At 38.7% G+C, this 14,455-nt stretch overlaps 1 protein-coding gene across 1 annotated transcript in view; it reads left to right on the top strand.

Moving 5' to 3' along the window:
* LOC131880551 (alpha-amylase-like) overlaps positions 1–5,539 on the top strand; it is a 28,432-nt gene extending 22,893 nt beyond the window's left edge. The window contains exons 7-9 of the mRNA XM_059227215.1: positions 3,740–3,914; positions 3,989–4,185; positions 4,265–5,539. Of these exons, the coding sequence (XP_059083198.1) occupies positions 3,740–3,914; positions 3,989–4,185; positions 4,265–5,395 (1,503 nt within the window). The 3' untranslated portion in view covers positions 5,396–5,539. The remainder of the gene's footprint in view (positions 1–3,739; positions 3,915–3,988; positions 4,186–4,264) is intronic.
* The last annotated feature ends 8,916 nt before the right edge of the window (positions 5,540–14,455 follow it).

Raw genomic sequence — 14,455 nt, 5'->3', positions numbered from 1 at the left:
ACCTTATTGAGTCGGAATATTTTATGCAGGCCCAGGAGTTTATTGAGCACTCCATCCACCGTAACCTCGTATGCGTATCGTCTTAAGTCTCTCTGACAGAGTATCAGAGTGGCTGGGATGATGACAACCACGTAGAATGAGCCAACTTTCAAGGTCTGTTCCCCGCCAAATATTGTGACAGGAGCAGCACTTCCAGTCACGAAGGCCACGATCAAAAAAAGGCCATAGCCGAGAGAAGGAGCAGGTCGGGTGGGAGTGGTTTCCGTTAGTCTTGGCAAAGATTGACGGGCCTTCCAGATCAGCCAACGTAAGACCACATTGATCAAAATCCCGATGAAGCCCATTAGGAAGATGGCGAGCATCCCCCAATCCCGTCTGGAGAAACAGAGGAGGTCGCCGTTAAATCCTCGAATCCTTTCGAAATCTCCCAGCTTTAGTTGCTTACCCATTTCCTGGTCTCCCTTGAAGCTGAAGTACGAGATGGAGGTCCAAATTTAAGCGCTGAAGGACCAAATATAGTAAGCCACATAATACGACACTCAATCCACTGGAAATCAAACGGATTATGTTCTGGAGCTTGTCTTCCGAGACCTCGATCAAAACCATTCTTTTGGTATAGACGTGAACATAACGTAGAATAACGCCCCAGGAGACGTAGATCATGGAGATTTGCATTTGAAACTGCGTGTACCATCCCAAGAGGTCAGACAACCACGGTTTAAGGCTGATTTGGAGCAGAGGAAGGCCATAAATCACAGCTAGAAAGGCCGTCGCAAGACTGAGAGAGCGAAGAAGGTCAGCAGCAACGCAATCCATGATGTTAATTCGCAATAATGGACGTTGGGTGGCAAAACGAATAATGATTCCGGTCAAGATGGCATTTGTCGTGGAACAAAACACCAAATAAATCAGACAGAGAACCGAAATTTTGTCCATGCTTAACGAATGGACCATGATCAATTGATATGGATCGTGGAACTTGGGCTAGTTTAATGGAAGGGAACGGTTGATCCAATGGGGCATGAACATTACCATGGACACCGAGCATAAAAAGACAGTGGAATACAGGTCCACGTCAATCTTGATAGCAAGATCGCCGGTGGAAGAACTGGCTTAAATTCTTCCAAAATTTGGTTGCCCAGTCAATAAGGAGAGATTTTTTTAAGTCTAAGAATGGATCACGTCAAATTTTAACCAAACAAGATCATGTGCAAAGTTCGATGAATCAAATTTATTACTTGCATCCGTTTTCTTTTATCATGTCTTCGTATTACGAATCATTATCGGGAGTAGGCATTGCGAGCAAGTCAAACAGACCATTTTTAGAAAATATGCCAGGCCACGGACTTCTAGAGATATGGACGGCGAACGGAAAGAAACAAAAAATTGTTATCGCCTAAACTGTTCACTTTTTTCCAAATAAGCACTTGATACATTCACAAGATCTTGTTGAATAGATGAAGTTGGCCATATTTGAGCCCAAAACTATGCTTAGGAAACTCATGAGATATGCTCAAAGTTATGTAGTAAACACAACATAAAATTCAAATTTTCGGCTTGCTCCTGTTCAGATCCATAAGTTTGTGACAACATAGCTTTGAAAGGATCCACTTTATAACTAAATAGTATGAAAATGGCCTGACTTACATTGAAGAGATTTACGGTTTTTTTTTTAATTACTTATATTCGAAAAGTGGTTCAGAGTTGCTATGACCAAGAGCAGGCAAGTCAAGCTCGGTCACAGTCCACATTTCTAGAAATTCATGGCCTTGCTGTCAATTAATCTTTAGGGCTGGGTAACTGATGCTAGCGTTAGAGGGCACAGCCATAAATCCCCTGCGAGAACACGTTGCCATAGCTGCTTATTAGCCTTGTGAAGTAAAGGTGATTCAAAGAAAAATGTAGAGGTGTACTGTGAATTTGGGCATTTTGTGGAGGCAGAGTTTTGACAAACGTAATAGCCAACCTGCACCGGGAATAGACTGACCTTGTCATGTCATTCAATTTCCCAGCCTTGTGAAGCAAATAGTATTCCGATCTTGAACTAAGGTATTAGTGCAATGATAGAACTACGCCAAAAATGAAATATTCTTGAGTTTTGTTGCTCACCTCACTCAATAATTGAAAATTTAATTGGATCACGGTGCAAGTTGGCTGTGATATATGTCTATAGTACTGTAAATTATTCCCCCACAAAATGCCCAAAATCTAGGTTCCTCACTAAGTCTTTACTTGAATTTCCTTTACTTTACATGGAAAAAAACTCCAATAAAAGTCATAACAACCTTTTTATGTCCTTTTTTATTGGGTGGAGGTCTACTTTATCTAGGTACGGATAACCTATTGAAACTAAAGAATAAACTCCTAAGCTCCAGATTATAAACAAAGTATTTCTTAGCCATTTCGACCGAACGAATACAATACAAACTCATTAGGGGGACCTTCCAAATCCTGCCAGGGGAAGATTTTGCACACTCATTACATCCAACAAAGAATTATTCAAGGAGCTAATCACTGTATGCTGAAAAGCCCCATTACTCTTTTTCCGCTTCGCTTTAATGTTTGAGCTTGCTAACTTCTTTCTACCACGGAATCGTTCAGATGAAAAAGTTACGCACCTTTGAAATAGGCAATGAGTTTTGTCCACTACACCAAGGACACTAAAACACTTGTAGGCACTCTTTAGAGTCCATGACTAAAAAGAAAATGAATGAGTTGACTTTCGATATTCTTCTGGTTATTCATAACTATAACATGCTTATCTTCCTTAGTGGTCAGAAAGAAAATTCACCCCTGTCTCTGAAGGTACGTACTACTCGAATCATTGATCGTTGTTTCAGACGACCTCGTTGAAAAAGAACTTGATTTCTCGTCCAATAAGAAAAGTTTCCGTAAAAAACGTCTCATTTCCTATCTTCAAAGCCTTTCCTTTCGGAATAACTTTTTTCCTCGAAAGTGTCAAAATTCGCATTCTTCATTACCTAGAGTTCAAGTAACCGCAAGTTTCCATTTTTCTTATCAACTAACTGAAACTCGGTTATAAAGAGCCCTGCAGCTGATCTCATTCAGAGCGTCAAATGTGTTGAAAGCAATCAAATCTGATATTCCAATTTCTCCAAATAGTGTTTTGATTGATTGGTTGTTGAATGATGACCTACAGTACACTAGTTTCAAGAATCATGCTGTTAAAGTGTGTCGGGGGAAATATCGGAAAAAGCGGGCAAATCATCCATAAATATCTGACTTTTTAACCTAACCACCATTGTCCAATCAGCAAATTCATGACATCATCACTTAACTCAAGCTAAGAATGTCAAGGTTATTTATTGTGCCATTGCACTTTCGGAACCTGTTGATATTTGACAAGATCTACAGTCAATCACCAATGTGAAAATCCAATATCTTGATTGGAGATTGAACACTTTATTCAGTAGCTGAAAGAAAGAAAACATAACAGCCCTTAAGGTGTCACATTTCAAGGGATGTTCGTTTTATTCGCCGAATATAACTAGCAAAACTACATAAATCGAATCGAACATTATTTACCGGTGGCTCCTGTTGAGTGGTGTGTTTTTCAACATTCCCTTTGAACACTTGCAGAGGCCACAAACCCTCAATCTCGGACCAATTGTTTTTTCACTTTAGTGAGAGCCGAGCAATTCAAGGTGCGACACTGGGAGAGGTTGAGTGCACCGACTTTGAGAACCACGGGCTTTCAAACCGTTTCACGTCATTTCAGACTCACAAGGACCCATACAAATATAAGCTAGCCGTTTCCTTCATGTTGGCTCATGACTATGGATTCAAGCGGGTGATGTCCAGTTACTACTTTGACAACTCCGATCAAGGACCCCCAGACACTCCTCCAGGATGTGGAGAGGGTTGGGTCTGTGAGCACAGATGGAACTCGATTGGTAAGCAACCTTCTTGTCACGATCATGATTCGTTGGCGGGAGGACAAATTTGACTAGCTTGAGAATTTGATTAGGAAACATGGTGGAGTTCGCCAATGCTGTCAATGGAGAACCAGTGGAGAACTGGGTGGGTGAAGCCGATATGGTGGCCTTCTCTAGAGGGGCCAAAGGATTCTACGCTATGGGAAATGTCGGAGGAAGACAATTCACTACTGGCTTGCCTGATGGTGAATACTGCGATTTAATTTCGGATTGCGTGCAAAAGATCACGGTAATTCTCAAAAGATTTTCTTTCACCTCCAGTGTCTCAAAGCCTTGCTTAATCCTTTACCCGTTACTTTGCTTTGCAGATCAGTGGAGGTATGGGCACCTTTGATCTCTATGACTCAGAAGAGCCTGCGGTGGCTATTTGTGTCGGATGCTCTGGAGGTTCAGGACCTGGAACCACCTCGGCACCTGATGATGATGCAACCACCACCACACAAGCTTCAACTTCTCCAGTGCCTGAGGAGTGTTGTGATACCATTACATTGTCGAGTTCTGGTGCTGGAGCTAGTGCCTACCCAGAGCTCATGGGTGACTACTCAAAGATAGATACCGATGAGAATGGGCGTGGAGTTTATCAACATAAGACCATTTTGACCGACGCGTACATCTCTTACGTGAACGATCCGGCTCATCATTGGGATGGATGGCGTGTGACCAACAACAGGGACGAAGTGTTCGGTTTCATCTCCAATGACGATGATGGTGACTGCCCGCAACTTGCCTCAGGATGGGACTACTTGGACGGAGAGGAGTGGAATGTGGATGAAACGATGAAAGTGTCGTGCAATCAAGGTGGCGGAGACACCACCACCTCTCCCGGAGGCGGGGGTAGCACCAATGCCCCGCCCACTGGTATGGCCCGCACCATCATCTTCATTGAGAGAGAGACCTTCCCTGGCTCCGATGTGTTCATTGTGGGAGGCATCAATGACGAGCAAAGGCCAGACTGTGGAACTGATGCGGAAACGTCCACTTGTGCCATCGATATTGCGCTCAATGAGATGCCCAAGCAATGGGAGTCCTACAACGCTTGGATGGAGGGAGATACCAAATTAGATTGGGAGGGACCTCAGGTTGGACAAGGAACCTTTGACGACTACGAAGCATTTGGCACTCCAGGAGCCTGGACCACGGATGATGCCACGGATGATTTCTATTATGAGTTGAACACCTTCGGTCCTCACTATTGGATTATTGATATGAACATGGACTGTTCCCAAACTGAGAATGGATGGTTCGAGCTCAATACGTTGTACACGATCGGTGGTGAAGATGGAGAACCAATCATTGCCCAAGAGGCGTGTACTGGGGGCGTGGGTGGGACTGCTCCTTACAGCTCGCCCAACCATATGGCTCGATGTGGATACATGAATGTGTTCCAATATGGAGAAAATGGTTGCCAAATTGATGAAGTGCCAGCAAAAAAGAACTAAACTGATTGCCTGAGGCAAATTGAAATTTGTTCTCTTATTAAATTTTGAGAAACCATATTTATGTAATTAATCGATCAAAACACGAGACTCCGATAGTCTCAAAATGTTTTTGGCTTTTTCATTAAACATGAATGTAAAAATGCATTTTTTTGTTATCTTTTTTAACTCAAAAAAAACTACTCCAAGCTATGTAATGAATGGAGATTTTAAGACAATTACTGATGTATCAAAAATATACGTTTAACTTACTTTCAACAAGGTCTTCAGAAAGTTCCAAACTTCTAATTACTCGTATTTACTTCCGAATGCTGTCCAACAACGCTTAAATAGGATTATTTTAGCTCAGAGTTTTGAACCAACGATGCTCGTAGAGAATATTATTGCCTTCTCCTCGCTGGCTCTTAGACCACTCGGCTAGACTTTCTGATAAGATATGTCACAAAAAAAATTAAAATTGTTTAGCATTATTCAAGCAAAAGAAAAAATATTTTTCAATTTTATGATATTGAAATTCTATTTCAACTGTTTGGGAATTTGAATTGGGACAAAATCGTGGCACTATGGAGCCTCAACCCATGAAAACATATGAAATAGTGGTAAAGAAGACCAAATGCTATTTTAAATTCAAGTGCTATCTACTGTAAATGTGCTCAAAGATTCCATCAGATCAGTTTTTGAACAGTAAGGTCCTTAAATATTTCTAGTCAAGTAAGTTTTTAATCTGATTTAGAAATTCCATAAGCAGGATGTTTTGAGACATATTTTGAGAGATACTTATACAACAAACATGTATTAAATGTTCCTAAAATAGTGAAGTAACCTAACAGTACCACACTCAATTTAAACTTTAAGCATGCCGAATGTGCATTGAATTCTTTGCTGATATGATTCAAAATTCGAATTCTCTCACGTATGTCCTGGCGGACATTGAAAATCATAGCCTTTTAAAAGTTTGACTAATTAACTATATTAACGTCGGTTGGCTGCATAAATTTCAAATCTTGGCTGACCCGTTTTCTTCGCGTTGTAACATTTTTCAAAGTTAGGGGTTATTTCATTCAGAGATGAAAGCACCTAAATTGGCACAAAAATATGCAAATAAACTTGCCAAAAAAAGTACCGAGACGTAGTGAAAGATTGTCACGGCTATTTTTGCCGTTCATATCAAGTAATATGTACATGCAAAGGAAAGTACTGTTATAATAACCGGGATTTGAACCCACCCTACCTGGTGAGAAGATTCGAACCTTGTTCTCACAGCCTCTTAGACTGATCCACTAGATAGAGTGTCTTCAATATTGCGTAATGAAAAGACTTTTGAGTGCAGCAACAACATATCGATTGTGAATTGGTGTAAATATTAGGGAAATATTTTGGTATTAGGATTAAGTTTCACTTCGTATTAATCGAGATAAGATTACAATAGTTTTAAGATTCTAAGAAAATCATACCAGGCCAATTCCTCCCATGTCAATCATACATCTCTTGACCATTAACTTAAAGATGGGTACCCCATTAATTCACTATAAGATCGATCTGTTTTTAAAGATAGAGCATGTTACACAAACTAAACTGGGCCCAAACTTTAAACGTAATATATGTTGTTCATGAAGGATGAAGGATTTAGGTGTAGTTCTCTAAGAAAATGGAAAGTTCGATGAGCATATCCAGTTGAAAGTGGGCAAAGCTTTTCAAACATGTGGTTGGATGTATCGCACGTTTAAGTCCACAGATAGTATCACGATGCTAACTCTGTACAAGTCGATTGTTCAGCCACATCTTGAATACGCCTCACCCATTTGGGCTCCAATGAGTTCAGCAGGTTTGCAAAATGCTGAACATGTCCAAAGATGTTTCACTAAGAACATTGAGGATATGAGAAAACCTCTCGAATTGGGAGAGATTAAAAAAAGTTGGGATTGTACAGTATTCATGGAAGGTACGAAAGGTATTTGATATTGTACGTCTTCAAAAGCTTCCATGAGCTTTGTCCCAACCCAGGATTTAGGGTCAATTCTAGTGACCGTCGAGGCTTAATGTGCGTTTTGAGAGCACCTTCAAGCCTTCGAGAATCCAGACTAGTTAAAACAATGAAGTCCAACTCTCTTCTTTCTCGGGCTCCTTCATTGTTTAATGTACTACCCTCTAATATTCGAAGGGAGTATGTAGGCGTCAATCGAGTTGCAGGATTGATATTAGACTTGGACAAATTTTTAAGTACATTTTTCAAGATTCAAAAATGCAACTACATCCGCCCAAAATCTCAAATGACCATTAGGGCAAGTCTAAGCCCAATATTAGTTACAAACTGACGAAATTTCCAACGGGAGAGAAAGCAAAACAGTAACAGTTGTGGTATTCCGAGCTCATTTATTTATTGCAATATTTGGTCACACCAAGATGGTGGGTAGGGGGGAGTACCATGTGAATTAATTCCCAGACATTTGTCAAAGAATTTTACCATTGTCGACTCATATGATGGGATGAAATACTCCCCATCTGGTGATTTCAGCTCTTTGCACCACGAATTAGGTACGTGTGCTCCACTTGCATCAATCCCCTTGCATTTTTCAATGATGTGTTGAACATTGAATTCATAAGGAGGGATGATAAATTCTCCATTTTCATCAGTTTCAAGTTGGTTGCACCACGAGCGAGGTGCGGGGGCTCCACTGTCGTCCAACCCCTCGCACTTTTCAATGACATGTCTCATCATGGACTCATATGAGGGAATGGGAATGTCATCGTGATTTCGGTTAAAGGGACGGTTGTCTGATGAGAGAGGTGCCTCAAATCCTCCGACTCCTTCATCTCTACCCTACATTGAGCCACATTGACTACAACAGCCGTAATCAGAAGAAGAGTGAAACCAGGGATATGTGTCATGGCTGATTGTTACCTATATCATATGAGAATATTAGAACTAGCATTGGGTCAAAACGGGTTAAAGCATTCATTAAAAGACGATTAAATCGGCCTGGCACATAAGGCTTGAAACAGAAATGCTTACCGAAGCATGCTCCAAACCAAAAAGAAATGTTGAAATACTCTTAGGCACTTTTTTAATTGCAGGATGTCAAGGGTATCACATCCACATTTGTATATATATTTTAGTGAGTACATAACTAATTACGTTCTAAATAATACCAAAAGAAATATACAAGGATCGCTGCTTATTAAAGGCTTTATTAGATGTATTACAAATTTTTAGGGCATTTTCAAGTCAGGCGACGCCTCAACTGGCGTTGTTTTGTCTGTCCATTTGTAAATGGTATTTTAGAGGGAGAAATTGCTTTTACACCTATTTTTATGAATATTTTTATTTCATGACTTGATAAAAAGATCGTCATTATAACATTTTGAGCAATTTTCATACTGTACATTAAGAAGGGAAAAGGAAATTATTTGGAGCTACACTGATCAAACCAGAAAAATAAAATTCCGTATAAATCAGTAGACCTGTCATACAACATATCCTAATCTTTATTCAAGAACTGGCTAAATGGATCCTCAATTTCCATCAAATATGTTTTTCAAACTTACGTTTTTGAATATTTTCCGGAATGCAAGTTTTTAATTTGAGCTAAAATTCAAACTAGCAATAAAATCAAAATTGTTCCTTTTTATTAAGCGGGCAAGAGGAATGCTCAGATGTATTTGGTATTCTCTTCAACACTCACAATAGCACTTTAACCAGCTCTCTATCTAGCAATGAGTCTTACTTGTTACTTACCGTTAAGATAAAATGACAACCGTGGACTGATGATCTCGATGGCTTCGTTGTCACCTATATATTTATATGCATATGTTGATAACGAGCCTAAACGGGATGAAAGCATAAAACAAAGCTTCAAAGTCGAAGTAAAAAGTATTATTTGCATCTATATTTATCCGACCTCACTATTGATTGTCCCAAAAACTCGCGAAGATCGGTCGTAAATATTAGTCGACAAGCCGGAGTGAGGCGATTGTTGCTCTAAATATAATATCTTGTGAGATACTTATCGCTCAAAGAGAAACAAAAGTGACAATGATATTTCAGCAAGATGAAGGAGTATGAGCAAATGTGTGCCAGTATTTGGACAGCAAATATGAAAACACCTCTTCAATCGCAACTGTACATATTGCATCAGGTGAGAATGAATCATAGCATGTGTTACAAAGGTCGAGAAGGCCATCGCCATTTTGAATTATTTTGTATCAATTTCCGTCATTTCCGTGGCTAAATCTTGGAATTCCATCAACCCCTTGTTGGATGATTTTCTTTGGTCCTCAAAATGGTAAGTTAATTTGCGAATTTGTGAGTTCATCGGCGCAATTTTGATTGGTTGACATTTCGGAGTTCACTGATGACTTAATCGTTGTTACAAGAGTCATTCGTGGACAGAGAAAACTTGCGCATTAACTGTCCTCTCTTGATTTAGCCGAGAGGAAGTTTTTCTTCCATTTCGAGGATACTTGGAGGAGCATGTGGTTGCCTTTTATCAGGAAAACACCCTTATGATCCCTTTTGATTTTTTCAAAATTAATAATCAACCAATCCATTCCTGTTGTATATGGCCTTGAGAGGGTGGATCTGAAATTCATTTGCACATCAAGAAGAAATTAAGAAGTCAAAGATGGCTACCAACGAACAATTCTTTAAAAAAGAAGAACCTCTCGAATTTTTGTTCAATTTCAATCAATCAACTCAATTTAAAATTTGACCGCTAATGATCATGGCAGTAAGAGTTGTATCTAATGGTGAGTCTACACGAGACATATTTTGCAAGATAGTTTGCCAAACAATTTCGGAAATATTTGGTTTATGACAAACATTAAAAACATAAAATAAAAATAGTTTGGCAAGTATTTTGATATCGATTTCTGAACAAATGAACTTAAAAAGATTTCTTCGAGGACAGACTTATGGTCTAGTAGCTTTTTTTGACTCATTCCCCTCAAACAAATCCCCGTGATTGTGTTCTTGAGGAATTGAGAGAGTTTGCGGCCATTCAATTCCCACCTGAAAATCCTTGACAAGACAAGGAAATGTCTTATTGACGATGCTCAAGAAACGCGGAGCATTGAAATGGGGACTAGGTTGAGGATTTTGTCAGTGTCCGCGTTATGTTGAAACAACTACTGCTGCAAGAAATAGTGGGTGCAAGCTAGATTTTTCACCGCCAAGCTCGTGCACTTGTTATGAGAGCCCATTTTTGCAACGTCAAACTGCCCAAACAAAACGGGAAGAGGCATGGTGGATTGATTAATAAACTTCTCGTACCATGCTATGAAAGTGATTTCTTTTCCGGACATTATGTGACCCGTATCACTAACTCAAACGCATTATAATTCAAAAAAGAGTAATCTGCCCAATCAGCCCTTTATTTGGTAGAGGCGGACTCATAAAGCGCCCTCTGAAGTGCAGAACGCGAATTTCGTTCAGCCTAAGAAGGCTATAGAGGTACCGAAAAGCTCTAAACTTATTGAAGATTGAGCAAAGCAACACGAATGCTTTTCTTGCTTAAAGTTGTCTTTTTGCACTACATTCCAGATATGGATCAAGTCGAGGACTTCTAGAGTTATGGACTGTCAGGTCAATTACTTCTGCTCTTCCACTCATCAAAGCCAATCTTTCTAATTTTTCTTTTGAGTGCAATAAAACTCTTATCACTTCATGACTTGAAATGGATTGGCAACAAAGAAAAAAAATCCTGTCGCTTGAACCAATTATCTGATTTAAATTGACATTTTTTTTCATCGGTCAGTTATACTGAGTAAGCTTTTTTAGCAATCTACCTTTCAAACGAAAAGGCTACATTGAAATGATTTGAAATACCTTTCCTTTGATTACAAATTCAAGTTTAAATTTCGTATTTTGTAAACATATTGTGAGAACAGACTTAGATTCTGAAGCAAGGCCGGCCAATTTGATGGCAAGTCCATATTTCTAGAAGTCTGTGACCAAGTCTATCAAAGCCTTCATTCAGGGAACGCATTTGTGCACTTGGTTGGAGATGTAATTGGATTGGATTCGTAACTTTCGTTTGGAGCTTCGGAAAGATGTTTGTTCCACAAACTTCCTTTGGCAAGAGAGGTTGCAGAGTTGGATCTGGAACGAGAGAGTACGCAACGTAAACGAAAAGGACGATCAAGCCAAATATTGAATTAGAACGACTGCGAGTAGTTAGAATTTAGCGACGGGCGTTTTTTGGAAGGATAAATAAATCATTTATCTTGCGCGAAAGGAATAGTTAAGATTTTTTCGAATTCCTTTTTCCCTTGCCTTGATCAGGTTCCATTTGGATCTTTTGATATATCATAAATCGTTCCCCCATTGAACAGAAACGTTCCGACAATACCTTGAAAATATAATCTCTTGGACATGGCCTCGACGACCTGATATTTATGACTCCTCTTGTGGTTCTTTCTTAACTCTCACACCAGAATGAAATATGTCTGACACTTACAAGGTCGGCCTTTTTGCTTATAATTTATCACATGTCACATAGGCCCCTGGTATGTAAATGCGTTGCAATTCTTAAATGGGCAGGCCGTTAGCAAAGTGCCAAAATGAACTAGTCGGCCTGAAACGAAGGCCCAAAAACAAATCCATTAGCCAAGGCCGTTAAGGTTATGAAACCAAGGACTTGGCACAACAGAATGATGAATAGCTAGCATTAGCTTGATTTTAAGGAAATTTGTCCTTTGATTAAGGGCATTGTTTTGTCTCAAAGGCACGTCACCCATTGTACTTCAAAACACTTATATGCATTTAAGTTCTGAATGAGCCTTACAAGGCAAGGAAAATGGTCGCCACAACCTTCGATGACAAATATGCACTTTCTTGTTTTAACAAAGGGCGGAATATATGTATGTGCTTGGAATTTTTGTCTTTGGTTTGATGCAACATCTATTCCATCAAGCAACAGACGTGTACTTTGCTCGAAGTCGGGAAGTTCAGAAGGTTTCCAAACTTTTCATGACAAGTTTTCAGATTGATTGGCTCATAATTCGAAACCGATTACAAAAATCAAGAAAACTTTACCAATAAAAAGCGTGTGGAGCTTTTGCTGGAGGTCTATCAAATCATCTGTTCTGTACATATATGATTGGGGTGCTAGGATCAGAGGATTAAAACTTGCTCGACCCGAGAAGCTAGATAACTTATCAAAAGGACATGGTCAATTTTGACTGGTCATTACAATGTGAAAGCGTTAGTTGATCTGGGTTTCAAACCTTCTAGTCGTCCAAAATAATCTGGTTCTAAAATGCGACCTTGTTATTCCCTAATTTCTCCCTAGATGTAGTGGGTGCAAATCTTGGATCCAAAATAGTCCTAGTTATGCGTTCTGTTGAATTCGGTGGTAAAAAAGAGCAATGGGCATTTTTTGCGATTTGGGCTGTTTCTAAAGATCATGTTGAGGCTGAGTTAAACGTGCATTTTCTGAGACATTGCTAATTTTCTTAAAATCACCATATAGTACTTAATTTGGTTTCAAGTTCAAGCAATATTGTTTTCAAATGCAAATTTAGAGGGTTTTAAGGGATAGTTGATATCATTTTAAAACGATTAGGGTTTTGCATCAATTAATTAGAAATGGTTTCTCACAATATATTAATAGAACAAATCTTAATTTGGTGCCGGAAGTCAATCTTTATCGTAAGTTGAGTTGCACGGACACTTAAGTTTTCAGACATTTAACACTGAACACTGAAAGCTCGTCTTAACAGCCTTTTATTACCTTCGTTCTAAAACATTATATCAGGACGCTTTACAATGCAAACCTGAAGTCCAGGGCTTTTAAGGCCTCTCAGCCTGTATCTTTTTCCATTGATCTGAAAGTAAAGTATGATATATTTTTGAGTGAACCAAACGAGCAATAGATCATTGAACTATAGAACATTTAACGATTTTTTGCGAGTAGAAACCCAAAGAAGTACTTGAAATACTGCACATTAAAAGTAATTTTGTCATTGAATCAAATATCAAAATCAATTCTCGACCAAGTGATATTTTTTTGCTTTATTGTAATATAACTTTACGTATTTGTAACTTACTTTGACCGACATTCATAAAATGACATTGAATTGTTTTGACGATTATCAGGGGTTATTTCTCAAGCCCTGAAATTAAGCATGCAATTACGAACGATTCATGAACGGGCCAATTAACAAAAGGCTTGCTAATTTCATATCCCGACAATTAGTTATTAGACAACTTTAGAGACCCATTGTGGCTTAAAGGAAGATCAACCCAACATTTTGCAGAAGATTTTAAAAATCATTTACATCAATTCATTTGCTGCACAACCATGAAAATCGATCAATAGAGTGGCAAGCTTAAATTGCACAAAATTTCTTAAATTCATAAGCTTCAATTTCAGTGCCGATATATTTTTGCGTTTTATTAAATCAACCTCTTGGCTTGAAATGATGCTAACATATGAACAAAAGCCAGTAATAAGTCCTCCAGCCACTTCAATAAGTCATTTTAAATTGGGTAACGTCCAATTACTACCAACTAAAGATGCTTAATAAAGCATTATTTTTTTGCAAAAATATTGAACATCGTTACTACCGCTTTGAAAACGCAATTCGAGCTTCAACGCGAGGAAAACTATCCTCATGAATTCAATGTCAAGATTACCAAGGTAAATCTTATTTCCTCATCATATGTCAGCTTATGAATATCTTTAAAATGCCAACAAAATATGATTCATTTACCCCAATGAAATATTGATGTTTTACTTTATACAATTAATTTTTATCGAAAAAGCCCTAAAATAATTTTCCTTTGTGAAAATTAAAACTGTTATAGATACTAAATTTTCTGTCATGCTACTGCATCACGTTTTGGGGCGTTAAATATGCCCCAACATAAATAGTCACCCACAAAATGCTATGATCAAAACATCAAAATATAGTTTACAACTGAAATTTCTTAATCATATAGGCTAAAGTGTAATTCATTATAATTACAATTACATGTTTTTGATGTCCGACAAGAGCCTCCCCATATTTTTGTTTGTTTGCCTGGTTAGATTATGGCTCAAATACGAGGCTCAGAGGGAATGT

The sequence above is a fragment of the Tigriopus californicus genome, chromosome 5 (assembly GCF_007210705.1).
Source record: "Tigriopus californicus strain San Diego chromosome 5, Tcal_SD_v2.1, whole genome shotgun sequence".
In the NCBI taxonomy this organism is placed as follows: domain Eukaryota; kingdom Metazoa; phylum Arthropoda; class Copepoda; order Harpacticoida; family Harpacticidae; genus Tigriopus; species Tigriopus californicus.
The sequence above is the reverse complement of the archived record's forward strand: the minus strand, read 5'-3'. Positions and strand labels throughout refer to the sequence as shown.